This window comes from Ovis canadensis, chromosome 1, assembly GCF_042477335.2.
Source record: "Ovis canadensis isolate MfBH-ARS-UI-01 breed Bighorn chromosome 1, ARS-UI_OviCan_v2, whole genome shotgun sequence".
Taxonomy (NCBI): domain Eukaryota; kingdom Metazoa; phylum Chordata; class Mammalia; order Artiodactyla; family Bovidae; genus Ovis; species Ovis canadensis.
In genome coordinates, this window is record NC_091245.1 from 250,118,073 (window position 1) to 250,135,812 (window position 17,740).

At 38.1% G+C, this 17,740-nt stretch overlaps 1 protein-coding gene across 4 annotated transcripts in view; it reads right to left on the bottom strand.

The window, feature by feature from the left end:
• Positions 1-368: 368 nt before the first annotated feature.
• ATP1B3 (ATPase Na+/K+ transporting subunit beta 3) overlaps positions 369-17,740 on the bottom strand; it is a 36,146-nt gene continuing 18,774 nt past the window's right edge. For 2 of the 4 annotated variants that reach the window (XM_069564013.1, XM_069564006.1), the window contains 5 exons: positions 17,079-17,186; positions 11,213-11,397; positions 8,303-8,353; positions 4,099-4,185; positions 369-1,945 (listed from right to left, as the gene is read on the bottom strand). In XM_069564013.1, the coding sequence (XP_069420114.1) occupies positions 1,775-1,945; positions 4,099-4,185; positions 8,303-8,353; positions 11,213-11,397; positions 17,079-17,186 (602 nt within the window). In that variant the 3' untranslated portion in view covers positions 369-1,774. The remainder of the gene's footprint in view (positions 1,946-4,098; positions 4,186-8,302; positions 8,354-11,212; positions 11,398-17,078; positions 17,187-17,740) is intronic. The other 2 variants (XM_069564029.1, XM_069564020.1) reach the window with 1 other exon arrangement.

The following is a 17,740-nucleotide window of genomic DNA, read 5'->3' on the forward strand; positions in this document are numbered from 1 at the left end:
TTGCAGCCTGCCGTTCACCACTCTGTCCCCACCCTGTTTTATACTCTTAAGAGATAGGGTTGAGAGGAAAATCAAAGTAAAGGTTTGGTTTATCAACTCCAGGGACTTCCCCAGTGGTCCAGTGGCTAAGAACCTGCCTGCCAGTGCAGGGGACATGAGTCTGATCCCTGGTTCAGGAAGATCCCACATGCCAGAGTAACCAGGCCTGTGAGCCACAACTACTGAGCCCATGTGCCTAGAGCCCGTGCCCTGCAATGAGAAGCCACCACAGCGAGAAGCCTGCACAACACAAATAGAGAGTAGCCCCCACTCTCTGCAACTAGAGCAAGGCCGCACAGCAATGAAGACACAGCCAGGCCAAAGATGAATATTTCTTAAAATGTTTATCAAGTTAAAAAAAAAATTCCAAGAATCATTTTCTTCAGTTGCAAAGGAGGCTTCTACAATGAAAATCTGTAATCACTAAGATCTTAGTGGCAGAGCAATAAGCAGACCTCCCAATGGGGCTGAGTGATAACCACCGAAGTGCGCAGGCTGCTCTGGGGCCGTCAAGGCCCACCTGGCCAGCCAAGACCACCCAGAGCACTCAGGTTTTCTCCAGATAGCCACTCCTGAACCTGCTGGGTGCATCCCTGCTCTTCCTGGCTTGCACTAACACAAACAAAGCCTCAAATATACTAGCTTTGGTTTTTAAGGAGAAAAGTAACAATTAAAAAACTGGGGGGGGGGGGGTGTTAGAAAACCACGGATCGCATGGGAAGCACACCTTTTTCAGGTGAGGAGAAAGGAGCTCACATTATGACAAAGAATCATACCAAACACCTCAGATTGAAGGAGGAAGTGTTTCATGACACTAATCAAACAATGCTGAAGTCAAACTACTGTTTGGTTTGAAGCTCTGAATAAGTTCTAAGTTTTTTTATATTTCACAATTTGTATTTTTTATTAGAGTCCACTCCACAGTCGGCTAAATAAAAGCAGTCATAAGACCCCACAAACTCTTGCACAATTTAAATCTTATGAATTTAATTTCATAAAAATTTAGGTGTGTATTCCTAATGGCCAACCTAAAAATGCTGTTTTTATCTATGGTGTAAAATACTTCAATCTAACTACTTTAAAAGATTTAGTTCCAGTGTTAAAAATAATCCCATCACTATCTCTTTCTGTTTGTTTTTACATGGTTTGCAGCAAAAAGATTGCGCTCCGAGTCAAAAAGATCCACAAACTAATTCAGCACGTAAAAAATAATTTTACAAAACAAAACATCCACGCCAACCTTTCAAATCCACTTTTATTTTCCTTTTTCCTCCTCACATACAGAACTTTTCCACACACTCAATTTCTTGTAGCTATAAAGTCACTTGATGTTGGTCAGGTACCATTTTATCCCTTAAAACTTTGCTGGCATCAAAATATGACAGTTAACCAGTGTTAAATCTATAAAATATTTACATAGCACAGCACATTAAGCTTTAGACACTTGGCAATTAAACCACATAAAAATTGGACAAGACCCCCAACCTACATGTTCAGAATCAGGTGTTCACAGTCCCTATCTGTGTACATGGTTCAAAAGGCAGCAGAGGCAACAGGCAGTTACTCCGAAGGACATGGACCACTATTATCTGGAAGCACATTATGTTATCCCAGTGTCATGTACCACTCCACCTTTCTCCAAGGCGGTCTCATAATTCTGGAATGGCAGGTCCCGCTTATACAAAATGAAGACAGACAACACAACGTTTACTCTGTAGAGACATCCTAACTCCTACTATGCATGCATGGTGATCTTGAATGCAACGCGTCCTAAAAACTTGTCACGGTCATTCTGGGTTTTTAGGTTGGGTGATCCATCAATCTTGCACTCAACCATTACTTCTTTTACGTCACCATCACTACCAAAGCTGACCTGGACGGCAACTAGTGGCTGCAGGTAGCTCCCCTGGCAAATAAAGGAAAATACATTAATTCAAATTCTACAGTAACTTTAACTGCACTTTTCAGGAGCTTGCCTATTCTTTAAAAATTAAAAAAACAAGCAAGATTTTAATCTATTAATTAGATGTATTTTTTTATCCTCTACTTTTTCCTTAACTGAATATTCATTTACTTTTACTTTTTTTTAACTGATCAAAGTGCTTACTACTATGAATTTTCCTCTAAGCACTGCTTTAAATGTATTCCATAGATTGTGATTATGTTGTGTTTCATTATTTTTTTATGTACTCTATAAACTTGGTTTACATTTCCTTCTTTACTCAAGAGTTGTTTAATAGAGAGGTCCCACCTCCTCCCTCTTTAGGAAGGGCACTTTTATTTCAATAATTTTTAGTTTTACTGCATTTGATCACAATTATTATATTCTATCTTACGAAACTTGAAGATGCATTTTTTACGATAAATTTTTGTGACAGCTCCAGGTGTTCGAGAAGAACATGTACTTATCTATTAATATGTTTGATAAACATGTGGAAGATTACCTCACTGATGTTACTTAGGTTTCTAATATCCTTATGGTTGCTGTTTAACTTGATGCAAATATACTCATAACTGTTTTGCCATCATTGTGGTTTCTAAATACAAGCCTTCACTAAAAGGAACTAAGGGCTAATTCCAGGGCCAAGGAAGGGAAAATAAAAGATGAACCTGGACCCCTTGTGGTGCCAGAAAGTAAGTTAGTGCTGTAGGAATCCAGGGAACATGCCTAAAGGACACAGAAGCTAGAGCCAGTCTCCACCAGCCAAATTCGGGAGAGTTTTAGCACCAAAATAAATGATTATAATGTATTAACACCTAAATTATATAACAATCTATGAGACTATATTAATATAAATAAATAGTGGAGAAGAAAATGCACTTTCTTAGAGTGGAATGCCAACTAGTAAATGGAAAAAGGAAAGATGAAATTAGAAAAAAACATTTGAGAGCAATTCTATTAGTAACTGATTCAGGACCGAATCAATAAATGCTAACATTATGGGAGCAATAATTTTAGACTCTCCAAGAATTCACCCCACATAATACTTATTGATTACAAAGGGAAAAAAGTATAACTTTACATCAGAGCAATTTGGCTGACACCACCTTAACCAAGTGTTCAAGGTTAACATCACCATCAATGCGACTCAATACCACATCCCTCCTGACATGCCATTCTGAAAAGGACATACCATTTCTTCTTAGGCATTCATGCCAAAAATGCACAACCTACATTTACCCATGAAAAAACATCAGATAAACTCAAACTGAGGAACATAAGCCACAAAGTAAGCCCCAAAAGGGCATGAAGCAGACCTATTGAGGACTGTTGCAGGTTACAGGCAACTAAAGATGTCAGAATGTAACAACCTGGACCAGGAAAACACTTTCCCGTGCAATAAAGAACACTACTGGAACAACTGGTGACATTCCAACATGGTCTGTAGATCACATATTAATACAGTTCAATGCTGATTTCCTTTGTTAAGTACATGATGGGTATTATGATAATGTCCTTACTTTTAGGAAATTCAATGTAAAGAGGATTTAGTGTAAAGAAGCACTGTGTTCATAACTTAATGACAAAGGGTTCATGGGGAAAATATATATGGAGACTGATAAGACAAATGATGTAAAACATCAACACAGGCAAGTTGGGTAAAAAGTTAATAGGAATCCTCTGTATGGTGCAAGCCACTTAAGTTTAGAATTATTTCAAAATAAAATTAAAAGTTTACTACTATATATATATATAATGCTAAATATATATATATAATACATATAGAAATTCCACTTACAGAAATTCCACTACAATAATAGTTATCTCTGCGTAATGACTTAACCACTTTTCTATATTCTTTAAATAAGCACACACTATGACACAAAAGAGAAAATGTTATTTTGCAAATAATCATCCTTTAACTTATCTGCTTCGGTTTTGTGCTCAACTTGTAGACCCGGAGTCTCCATCTGCCACACCAATGTATTTAAAAACCAGAATAGATGATGCACACATTACACAGGCATTTGTCTACCTGACCCAGACCACTGGCATTTTAATACAGATGTGCCAGTTTCCCAAGAGTCTCAATCACTTAAGAATTTCTAAATACTCACATGCAGTTTTTTCCCATAATATGGAAAATATTTTAAATCTATCGTTCCATTGGAAGGATAAGTTGATAGAAATGCTGTGCTTTCACTCTAAAGTTGAAAACAAAAGAAACTCTTGTTAGGTTACAAAAAATAGTTTTTAAAAGTATATTTTTATTAAAGCAATATCAATTATGAACACTATGGAGAAACTACAGCTGTTTCAACTGTATTTGCTACAAGAGAATTTTTTGATTTAAACCCCTGCCATGAATTACCCTGATTTCCTGATTTATTTCCATGACAGTCCCGTTAACTTACAGCTCGATCTACCCATGCACTGTCTGTAAAACCCTATCTGTGTTCCAACTACCAACGCCCGTTCTCTAGCCACTGACAGCAGGAGTGCACCAGGAGGTCCGGGGCCAAGGGGCTCTAACATGAGTAAAGTACTGTGCACTTCCACACTGGGAAGCAACAGCTGCCACAGCCCAGAACGTGCCACTCGGGCCTGGGAGGCAGCAGGTCCAAAACAACCACGATAACTGCAGTCAGAGGAAGAATGGATCGTGCAGCTGATAGAAAACTCAAGGGAAATTTTAAAGCACTCTGAGCTAATACTCTTCTTATGCAATCTGAATATCACATTTTCCTTGAATTATTTTATGAGCACATGTAAGTCAATTAAAGGTGTTGTATGACTGCTGCAATTATATTCCATGTGTTTAAAGATGAATTATATAGCACAAGGAATAGAATCAATATTTTATAACAACTATAAACAGAGTATATTCAACAATTACGAATCATTCTGTTGTATACCTGAAACTTATGTAATATTACAAATCAAGCATACCTCAAAAAAACTTTTATACCCAATAAAAACACAAACCTAGTATTCTTCCTGAAAAATAACCAATTCACAAAATTTCTCATGTAACACATTCTGAATAGGTCCAGTATTAATGACTGTAACTTTACACATACTGAGTAGATGACAGAGACACCAAATTATTAAAATCAGTGGCAATGTCACAAGGCAATAATATAAAACATTTCTGAATGGTTGAATTATAGATTTGAATAAACTAATCTCTACTTTACAAAGAAAACATGAAACACTACAGCAAAACTAAGAATCTCTTAAGGGAACCCCTACTCTGCTTACTTCACTGAACCACTGTGAAGTAGCACATGTGTGTGGAGTGAGAGAAACACATGAAGAAGCAATATAGACAAGATAGCAAAGACTAAATCAATGACACTCCAAAAAGGGGGCAAGTTCTAATGATCCAGACCAAAAATTGCAAAAAGAACAGGCAATAACAAGGCTAAGAAAAAGTATAGAAGCCTTTTTTCAACCACTATTCAAATACCACCTCATGTTATACTCCTTAATTTAAAAAACGTGAAATCTAAAGTAACAGTTTACACAGGAGAAAAAAAGTCACTTTAATGTGTTTCTGTACCTTACTTACTTTTGTTTAACCTTAGTATATGAGCTTAATTCCTACAAACACAGAGAAGTTCCCCAAAATGTAAAAGGTTTTCCTTGGGTTGCAGTTTATTGAGCACTTCAGTGTGTATGTTCAGCCAGATACAACACTCAATTTATATTTACCTTGTTTAGGCCTAACAACCCTTTCGTGTGTGCAATCAATTACACAGAGGGGAACTGAGGCTCACAGTTATGGCCACATGCTCAATGAACTGCTCCACCGGTTTGTATCAACACCATCAAGCTGGTAGACTTTTAAACTTGCATTTTATATCTTCAGTGAAAATAAACATTTAGAAATTAAGAAACAATAAAAGGTATATCTGAACAATGATAAATTTTAGGGTAAAACTGCAAGTCATGGTTTTCTACTAGCAGTCACCAAATTCCACTGAAAACAAAATAAAGATTTAAAATGAATGCATTCTGTTTATTCTATATCACCATCACTTGGAAATCATTTGAAAAACACACACTAAATGTCCTAAGCAGTGGTTATCTCTGGGCAAAAATCTACCAAAATTTTTCCTTCTGTATTTTTCTAAATTTTCTTTAATGAATACGATTCATTTTTGTAAGGGAATTAAAAAAACTAATGACATAAATATGAATATTACATCTTTTGCAGGAACTACTCTTTAAAATTAAAGAGCATGTCCTATCATCAATGTTTTAGTGTTTCCAGAACTCTTAACTTGTATAAAGCAATTAAAGCAGATCAAAGTTAAGAGTATAAGACAAAAGAAATATACTACATAAAAAGTAATTCAACTGAAGAATTTACACCAAGAACACTTGATATAGACAAATCTAATGGAAAACAGCAATATGATGATATGCAATAAATGTTTCCATCTGTTCACATAGCCACACCTCTAAAATTTATGTATGCCACCTGGTTACTCCTTTGTAACTAGCCTATGAGTAATGCAAGATTTTACAAACATTTCTTCCAATTTTGTGTTTTTTTCTAAAAACAAAAATATCCACAAGAAACAACACAAAAACTCTATTTTGATTATTTTATGTACTTTCCACAAAACTCTTCAAAGCAAAAGGGACAGCAACTGAAACCTGAGTCATCAGACCAAAATTTTTCATTAACATTTCTCCCAACTATTCTAGAAGCAAAAGAAACGTAACAGATAAACAAGGAGAAAAACCCATTTATAACACTAAGGGAAGAGTTACACAGAGTTGTTTATACTGGCCACAGGCTTACAGAAATGAAACCTTGGGAAAGGAGTGGAAAGCTTTTGCCCTTCTCGCCTGCGTATGTGTGTGTGTTCATTCTCCTTTCATGGTGGTGTTGGCTCCATAGACTCACTGGCTCAAGTGTATCTACATGGTCCGCTCACGTTCAGAGGTAAACGCCCTTGAACACAGGACACTGTCATAAAATCGGCACTTTTGCCTGGCTGAGGGCTCACACCCGGCATCGGGAACCTTCTCTTGGAAAGACTTGCAAGCAAAGGCGATCACAGAGTTTACACATTTCCTAAATCTATCACGTAGCTGAAACATTTTCTTCTAAGAGATGGCAGTAGAGTAGAGGCTCACTGTATTTTTAGAAGGATTTGTATACCAAGAAAAACTCAGCTCAGATGCAGAATCTGGTTTTCAGTGAGACTCTTATTTTTTTATCCAAGTTTCCTACAGAGCTGACCACAGCATAAGGAGACCTAGTGAGTTGCCTATGGTTACACATGCGTACTTCAACCCAGATGAGAAAGCACAAAAATTCCTAACTTTTTATACTACTCTAAACAATGAATAAATGCTCAAAATAGATCATACTCTAAAGCAGGAGTTCTCAAAGTATGGGTCCCAGACCAGCAGCATCACCAATACCTGGAAAGTTAATTAGAAATGCAAACTTTGGGGTGTCACCCCAGACCTACTGAGTTAGAACCTGCAGAACTGGGACCCAAAAGACCCTCCAAGTGGTTCTGAGGCATGATCAGACTTGAGAACCACAAGCAAGTTTCTGCCCAAATAAGAAATTCATTCATGATTAAAAGGGATTACAGTTTTCTTTGGCAAACAACTTCAGAAGTGATTTCAATTTAACATTTCAATCAAGACACTTCTGTCATTAACTGGAGGTGGAATGCTAATATTTTATTTTACACAGTATCAAAATTCAATTTAGAACTTAACAGTTTCTCCTGAGAACTCTTACCCATCATTTACATATTTGTCTTAGTTGCACTTTGCAGCATGGAGAGAAAACAAAAGAAATCATGAAATGAAAATAGCACAGCACTCTGGAAAAAATAAAGTAGGGATAAGAGAGCAAAATAATGCCTCTACCTTAAGGAAAAGATACCGTGTTTCATTAAATCTCAGATGCCACTGATATACACCAATTTATGTACTATTAAGAGAGAAAAAATTTTATACACTATTAAGACTCTATCAACTATAAGGCCAACCCCAATTTCAGTGTTATTCAGGTAGAAAAAAGAAACTGAATCTTAAAATCAATGAAATATGGTACGTGTAAATATAAAGGGAAAGAGTGTGATATCAAGTGCACACAAAATAAGTCTTTTTGCATTATCATTAGCAAACAGAAGGTTGGAGGAGTTTATTCTAAGAATGGCACTACAATGGACTTTAAAATATGACAGGGAAGGGAAAAAAATGACTAAATTCATTAGACTTTTAAAGTATTTTTAAGATATACTAGAACTTCAACAGAAATTTGGTTATTTTCTGAATACTAACCTTTGCAATACAGTCTATCCTGGGTTCTCCTTGAGGCTTTAATCCAATTATCTAAGGTAAAGAAACACTGATTAAGTGAAGCATCACAACTGTATACAACAGAACCTCCTCCTCCGTTGCTGAGGACAAGGGACGGGAAGGCTGAGATGAACATTCTCCCTCTTTAGTCGACAACTCATGTCCGACTCTTGCGACCCCAGGGACTGTAGCCCGCCAGGCTCCTCTGTCCATGGGACTCTCCAGGCAGGAATACTGGAGTGAGTTGCCATTTCCTTCTCCAGGGGATCTTCCCGACCCAGGTCTCCTGCACTGCAGGCAGATTCTTTACCAGCTGAGCTGTGAGGGAAGCCACTGCCTTAAAACCTTTTACATTTGCCTTTTGATTTTATTTTAGAGGAATAGAATAGACATTGCAATATAATAATCTTACCAATTATCTATCTCATTATATTACTGGGGCAATTTAGAAAATTAAGTCAGTCATCAAAAAATTGACCAAAACACAGTATTGTACTTTGCTCCCCTTAAAATAATAGAAATCTTTACATTTCACTATTTATATTAAGACATCATTAACGCAAATAAGCACTGCAAAGGCATAATATAAGAAGCAACTGTTCATGAAAATGTTAGGTCACCACCCAACCATGTTTCCATAGCCTTCTACAGAACCCTACTGTATTTCAGATCTATAAAACACATACACTGAATGAATCCCATTTTAAAGATGGGACCATTCAGCTCCATGTAATGAAGCTACTTTCATGTATGCAGTTGATGTAACTAACTGTGTGAATGATAAGATATTTATCCATGTATTTTGTGAGGATTTTTGGCATTTCGAATTTATATGCATTTTAGTTTATAATTTATATGCATTTTAATGTGAATGCCTTAAAATATAAGTACTCTCCCCCAAAGAAAAGTAGTGTTGCAGTCTAAATAATTTCAAGAGCAATAACTATCTGTGCCCTTCCAATGACTCTGGAACGAACTATACTAGGATTTGATGCCCTCCCACATGCCTATGCAGCATCTCAGTACTGATTCCCATTTGCCTGATGATATCTTCCTGTCAAGCCTGCCAAGTTCTGCCTCCATCAGCAACTATAGTCTCAGACCCTCATCATTCAGTGGACATACTGGCAAAGAAAATAAACTTGGAAGTTTGGCACCGTGGGAGAAGGAACCAGAGCTGCTTCTCTCGGTTTTCTATCGGGAACAAGTGTTCCATTAATCTAGGTGTTGCGAGGATACTCCTAGGAGGCAGCGATTACAAAAGGCATTCCTGTTAAAAGGAATAAATTCAATCGATCTTAAAAGCTCGATCACCTGATTTCACATTACAGTTTGCCCTTCCTATCCATGGGTTCCACGCCTGTGGATTCAACCAATAACACAATGAAAACATTTGAGCAAAAAAAAATACAGAAAGTTCCAAAGCAAGACTCAAATTTCCTGTGTGTTGACAGCTATTTTGCACAGCATCTACACTGGATTAAGTGTAAGTAATCTAGAGATGCTTTTAAGTAAACAGGAGGATGTGCACAGGTTATACACAAACACTGCACCACTTTATAAAAGGAAACTTGCACATCCCCAGATTTTGATGTCCTCAGCAGTCCTAGAATCAATTCTCCACCGATACCCATTTTAAAGATGGGACCATTCAGTCCCTTCAGTCAACTATGGATGACTATGAGGATCATTTCTTGTGCGGACTATGAAAACCCATTTCTACTTTATTTAACAGTATGTGGTATGTATGAGCTCCCTAGCATTTCTAGGGAAAGTAGGGGTCCCTTTCAAATAGTTCACATTGCTCCCACTTGCTGCCTGCCTACCTTGCTTTTAGTTTCACCTCCACTTTAATCTTAATTCTTAAAGTCTTGCTAAAACATTTATTGAGTGTCTACCACGTGTCAGGCAATGTTTCAGAATGATCTCTACAGTACTACGGGATAGTCAGAGAACTGTCATCATCCACAGAGGGAGGGGAAGGATAGACTGGAGGGAAGATGGTCTGGACACCTAAGCATCTAGCTGGCTCTCCCTAAGGGAAACTCCTTATCTAGCAGTGCCAGCTTCAGAAGACTCCAATTTCAGTTTTATTAGGGATGCTGACTTCAGTGATGCGTATACTCAAGACCTTGAGAGGTCTGCACCTGTTCAGGAACCTGCTTATTCTCTGAATAAATGACCAGGAATGATTTCACTCTTCAGGAGAGATCATGCAGGCCTCAACAGGTTACCTGGATTGGAACACAACTCTGCAGTACATTTAGACAGTAGCAAGGCACAGGGTTAGGCGATCACTTCACTATGCAAGGAAAGCCATCTTCCTTTTGCACAATGACCCCAAGACACTATTACTTAGAACAGAGAACATTATTAGCTTCTTGTTTGCTGGTGGCAATTCAGGCACTTCTTCTGGACAACATAGCATAATGCTGGCTAGGCTCATTTTAATACAATTTTATCTGTATTTTTACTATTAATTACATAGATGTATACTGTAAAGCTATTCAGAAAGTTAAATGAGCCCAAAGTTCACAGATCTGCCATGGGATTTTAAATTACATTACTGCTCAGATGCGAAGATGAGCACAGCACATTAATACCACCATGCTGTGGGCACGACCCCCAGAACACCTGATGCCTGAAGCCCTGATCTATGCTTAAGTGTGTGTGTGTAGCTAGCTCCCAAAGAGAAAAGCTGAAGTTGTGTTACTCCTTAATTTATGACTAACTTATGAACCCACTGTGGTTTTTTTCTGTACTGGTTTTCCAAAGGACAAATCACTGCTAGCCTTCTACATAAGCTACCACCAAATGAGACAGTACTGAATAAACAGTTGTCAGCTTAATAGGAAATTAGAAAAAAGCAGCAGCAGCGAGTTTTGTACATACTCTGTTCATTTTCACAAGAATACAAGGCTTTCCTTCTTGGTAGCCAAACGTGGGATCATCCACACCACTGCATGCTTCAAGTAAAGCAAGAGGAAACTGACACGCTGTGTATTCTGGACCCTTCTGCTCAAAAAAGGTTCCACTGGTACAATCTGTGAGATTCTTCTGTTCTTCTAAGCCATATGCTAAAAAGAAAATATGTATGTGTGAATAGATCAGTCAAAAAGGACCTTAAACACAACCAGAACTGTGTCACCCTTTGGACAATATTCTTCAAACACAAAAACAACAGGCCACGCACCGGGAAATTTTAGGGCAAGAACGTTAAGTCTGTTTCTCTAACTTCTAACAACTATCCAGTGCTTTGCAGTTTACTTAATTTCAATACAAACTGGACGACAGAGGGATCTCTTTTGTCACCATTAGGTGGCACCAGCCATGGCTACAACATTATCAGAATGCTTTCGATGTTCTTGGCCCAAAAGGTAAAATGATGAGGAAATAAAAAGGCATGGCGGCTGCCCTTATGGAGCTTATTTACATCGTAGTGGGGAAGACACTGCTGAATAAAATCATAACCAAAGGGCCTAAAGATACACGGAGCTACAGCAACCTATATTCTAAACGGACTGCAACAGAGCTGATTAGTAAAAGGGCCCATGTGAGGTAATGTTAGCTTACCAAATGGTGTTTTCAGCAGAGGTGGAGGTAACAAGATATATTCAAAGTGACAGGGGAGCAAAATGGTTACAACTTGGAGATGCGGAAGAAAGGAGAGGCAGACAACTCAGTGATTTTCAAACGTTTGCTGTGCACTTGGCACGGTGTTAGACAAAAAAGTGGCACAGCAGTGAGCAGGTCAGCTGTGGTCCCTGCCCTGAATGAGCTTAGGCTACTGCAAGATACTCACTAATCAACAGTCAGGACATGGTATCACAACGCCTCACAGTCAGTGCGGGGGTGTAACTGGTACCAGACAAAAAGTCACCTAAAATGAACTGAACCAAAACAGGAACCAAAATTTCAAAGCAAACACATTTAGTTTTGTCGTTGCTTAGTTGCTAAGTCATGTCTGACTCTACCAGGAGCCTCTGTCCATGAGATTTTCCAAGCAAGAATATTAAGACTGGGTTGCTATTTCCTTCTCCAGGGGACTCTTCCTGACCCAGGAATCAAACCTGCATCTCCTGCAGTGGCAGGCAGATTCTTTACCACTGAGCCACCTGAGAAGCCCAGTTAGTTAATTTTATCTATTTATTTAAAATTTGTTTGCCTGCCTGTCATGCTACGAGGCTTGAGGGATCTTAGTTCCCAGAGCAGTGACTGACCCCAGGGTTCAGCAGGGTAATTGAGTACAGATTTTTCCCTTTAAAAAAAAAAAGGTCAAAATTTTTGGTTTCTTCTTTTATTTACCGAAAATTAGGATACCATTGGAACCATGTACCAATTTAAAAGCCAAGAATGACTCAGTATTGGGGTAAGAGGGAATGGGCTAAACTTTTACAACAGAATAGAGCCACTGACATTTATGACTCCTTTTTTGACTTTTCTGGCACAATTCTGCAGAAAGTATTCAAGGCCTACACCAGTAGCCTCCAAGGGCCTCTCCTGTATATACTCTGTACCAACAGAGTCACTTTTGTATGATGCCAACTTCCACTTCTACACAAAACCTAGGTAAGTGCAAGGAGTTGGACGATAAATGGTCAGAATACGAAGACGTCTCTATGCTGGGCATGATGGGAGCACAGAAAGGTCACCTTCTCAAAGACAGCAACCAAAGAACCCCACATTTTCAAGGAAAGCCTCAAGGAAGACATAAAGAGGGGTAGGTAAACAGGGGGGAAAAAGACCTGAAAGGGATCATCTGAACTAGATAAAATATTAAGTTCTATTTAGTATTTATAGGGAAAAAAAAACCAGATAAGATTATATATCCTTTTAACAGGAGACTCTATCTTCTAAACACGAGAAACGCATCCCTAAGAACAACAAGGACAACTCAAAATGTAAAAAGAGGGAAGGGGGATGATGGACATTAAAGGTCTGAAAGTAGCCCCCCAGTATAATAAAATAAGAACAGAAAACGAGAGAGCAAACACCCAACAACTAACAGAACAGTTCTAGAAAGAGGACCAGAGAAGTAAAGTGAGGAAACTTTCAAGTAATAACAGTTTCCTCAACTGGAGGACCCAAGTCTTCATCCGGAAAGATCCCATCAAGTTTTCAGCAAAATGACACTATAGAGACTGACACCAATATGAAATTTTAGAACCGAAGGAAATATAATTAAACACAAAACAAATACTGCCAACAGAAAAAGGTAGATACAAAGGAACTATTGATAAAATTCTATATTTAGTTAAGCTACAAACCATACAAGCAAAATGAGGTCATTTTCAGAAATGAAAGGACTAAAAACTTAAATTCCATGTATCTTTAAAATTTTTTAACTGAAATATAAGTGGAAATGTAATCCACATATAACATTAGTTTCAGGTGTACAACACAATGAATGCTTAAATTATTTGCATACACTGTGAAATGATCATCATGGTAAATCTAGTTAATATCTTGTTCCCACATACAGTTACAAATTCTTTTTCTTGTGATGAGGACTTTTAAGATCTACTCGGTTAGCAATTTCCAAATACACAATATTGCTAACAGCAGTCACTATGCTGTATATTATATCCCCAGGGCTTATTCACATATAACTGGAAGACTGTTCCTTCTGATCATCTTTCATCATTTCACCTCCGTCTCCTGCTGCCCCTGGCAACGTCTTTTCTCGATCTATGAGTTTCGTTTTCTTGCTGGTTCTGTTTCTTATATTCCACACATAAGTGAGATCATTTGTTGTATGTCTCTGTTTGACTTATTTCACATTGCACCATGCCCTCAAGGTCCACCCATGTTGTTGCAAATAGCAAGACTTCATTCTTTTTTATGGCTAACTAGTATAGTGGTATATATACCATGGAACAGTATTCATGTATCTTTTCTTACAAAGCTATTTGAGAACATATGCCACCAAAAATAGAGAGTAAATAAAGAATAACAAAGCAGGAGCCAAGAAACAGTGAATCCAATTCAAAAGTGATCAAATGAAGTCCCCAAATGATAGCTGGGTGGTGGATGCCTGAACAGAAACCAGTGCAGACTGCAGAAACGGGAAAGACTTAGGAAGGAGTTTTGCAGCAAAAAGGACTTAAGAGAACACCTCATATGACACTATACAAATAAAAGTTAGACGAGTCTCTACAGATGGTAGACTGTAATGTAAAGCAAGTATAAAAAGGCAACCAATAATGAAAATAACTTAGTAGTTCAGTTACTTTTGAATTGAGAATAGGGGGACTTCTGAGGCAGGTGAGCTAAATCCTCATCTAACATAAAAGGAAGTAAAGACAATATATAAAAGTGGTAAATCAAGAACCAGCAGGAAAATATAACTTTTAAAGATAAAAAGGGGACTTCCCTGGTGGTCCAGAAGTTAGGAACCCACCTTGCAGCACAAGGGACACGGCTTTGATCCCTGGTTGGGGAACTACGATCCCACGTGCTGTGGAACAACTAAGCCTGTGTGCCACAATGAGAGCTGGTGTGCCACAATTAAGACCCAATGCAGCCAAACAAATACAATTTCAATTAAAAAAATAAAGAAGAAAAATTTCGTTAAGAAAACGTTCAAAACCCTGAAGTTATTTCCTGTTGAAAATATATCCACAATCAGATAATTTTTCACAACCTCCAATGCTCCAATTCCAAGACATGATCTCCACTCACCTGGGTGACTGCAATGGGCTTTTGACTAGCCTCCTCGGCTCCTCACCTAGAATCTAGTCTCAAAATACAGCCTGAGTGATCCTTTTAAAATCTGTTTGGGTTGTTATTTTCTGCTTAAGAACTTCCATCTTGTTTGCTGTGAAAGTCAAACTGAGCAACAGCCTCTAAGGCCTCCCTGACCTCAAACCCCTACTACATTCTCCCCACTCACTCCATCCAGCCCCTCTGGCTCCCTTGACAAACTTTTAGCACACTGGACCTTGTGAGCCTCAGGGCCTCCCCACCTACTGCTAGACAGTTACATGGCTAGTTCCCTCATTCTCAGAGTTTTCCTCAAACATTCCCTTTCAATGAGGCCTTCCCAGGCCATTCTGTTTAAAATTGTAATTCTCTTAACTCTATTTCCTTTCTCTGCCTTATTTTCCTCCACAGCACTTATTACTTTCTAACACACCACTAGGTTATGAAAACTCCAGGAACTCAGAAAATTTTCATTTGTTCACTGATGGAAATTAGAGTGCTTAACATACACAAAAAAACCACATCCTCTGTGAATAAAGCAAAAGTACGGCAGCTAGCATGGAGGAGGGCAGGGAACTACTGTTCTAATTATAGGGCTTTCTTCACTATTTGTCTTTTAAACCATGAATTATACTTTCACAAAGCATCTCTATTTAAATAACAAGTATATATTTAACTATCAAAGAAAAGAGATTTAGGAAGGCAGCTATTAGAAGGTACAGGATCAAAGGTTTTTAAAACGGGAGTTGAGGATTTTTGCATGCTGACTGAAGGAATCCAGCAGAGAAGCTAAACATATATAGGAGAAGGATCGGTAATTAGCACGATGTTTCTGAGGCAGTGAGAGTGGACAGGTGGACACAGATAACAGGAAGGGCAGCTTCCCTTGTCAGAGCAAGAGGATATTACAGTTGCTGAAACCTGGAGAGTTTCCACTTGAGTATTTCCACTTTCTCTTGAATCAGGAAACCAGATTATACAAAGAAAGTGAGTTAACAGGCGGGGGGGGGGGGGGGGGGGGTCGGCGGGGGGGAGGTAAGGAGCTAGTTTTGAGTAGAGGTTGGAAATAATCCCTTCAGAGAATTTCAGCAGGTCTTCCAGGCAGTAGTTTGGGTCCATTTGAGGGAGGTGATCAAGTATTCACAGTGTTACTTAGTCCTCAGAGGGCAGACTCGAACAAAGGGCTCCATCTAGGAATTACACGGCTTCTTCGACTTGCAAGTTTATACAAATAGACTAAGAGGCAAAGGATTTTAGAGTGCTAGCTTCTATAAAATCGAAATGAAAATCTATGGAACTGATAAGCCTGTCCAGCAGAGAAGCTGAGAGTGGAGAGAATGGAATAAAATAAAGGGATCAGTGAACTGGAAGTCCCCAAGAGGCAGACAAATAGGGCAAGTTGCACTCAAACAAGAAGGTGATACAGGGAGCTTCATCGGTGACCTTGGCAATGGAGTCCTACACGTTCTAAGGAGCAACTGCAGGGGAGAGAGGCTGAGGAAGAGCTGCCTATTCATTCAAATGCTAATACCACAGAGTTAGGGAAAGCAAAACGCAGACAAAACTGGGCTATTCGAAAGCTTTACAAACCATAGCTTGGAAAAACTAACAACTGGTAAGACTTTTTTTTAGTAATAAAACACCATTCCTCACCCTCACACAAGCACTACTTTGGATCCAAAAGCCCAATAATTAAGAGGCAAGATTTATAATACAGTTTTGCTCTTTAGTCAAATGCTATTTGATTTAATGCAGGTATAAATATTATGCCTCAATGAACTTACTCATGTACTTATTATACAGGGTAGATTTTAAAAATATCAAATCAACTAGCCATTAGGTTCAGAACTCTATGCTTTCCAGAAGTTAGAAAATAAAATAATCATAAATTCCTCATGAATAATCATAATTCTACTTGCCCAGTCCTCTCTTTAGCAGAAAGAGAGAAAATGGCAGAACAAACTCTAAGAACAATGTTTTTAAAAGTAATCATAATTTGGTACTAGTTTCTGTAACAGCTAAAATCTTTTACCTTACTCTAAAAAATCATACTTACGCTTTAGAAATTTCTTAAGGTCATCAATGTACCCTTGATAGGATTCTAAATCAGACAGGCTGAATGAAAAATCCAACGCAGACACTGGTTTTGGAAAAACCATAAGTCCTATAGAGATAAGAGAAAACGGGGGAAATTAACTGCAGCAAATTCCTTTCTCTCTTTCCTTCTCCTTACACTCTTATCTCTAAAAAGGTCTCAGTAAAGTATGTGGACATTGTGTTCACAGGTAGGTTGAGAGAACCACCAAGAACTCCCCAGTTATGTCTGACTACAAAAAGTCATCTAAAAGGTAAGAATCCCAAAGTCTTGAAAGTCACTTCAGACAATATCAATTAGAAAATATCAAATTCTAAATATCAAATTCTAAATCTTAGAATTGCTCTGGTCCTTAGTGAAAAGACAAATTTTACTTTGTACTTTCTACATTCATTTTCTATTCAGTGTTTTAGGGTTTGCCAATTTGTCATTAATATAAGGAGAAAATTTCAGCAAATCAAAGTCTAAGCATTTTTGTCACTGAAATTACACCTCTATGAAACCTTCATAGAGAAAGCGAACCTTATTCAACGTAAGCGGCCGATACAATTTAAAATCTATAATTAAATATTCTTTCAATAATAAACATTGCTCTGTAACTAAAATGTAGTTCTCTCATACTG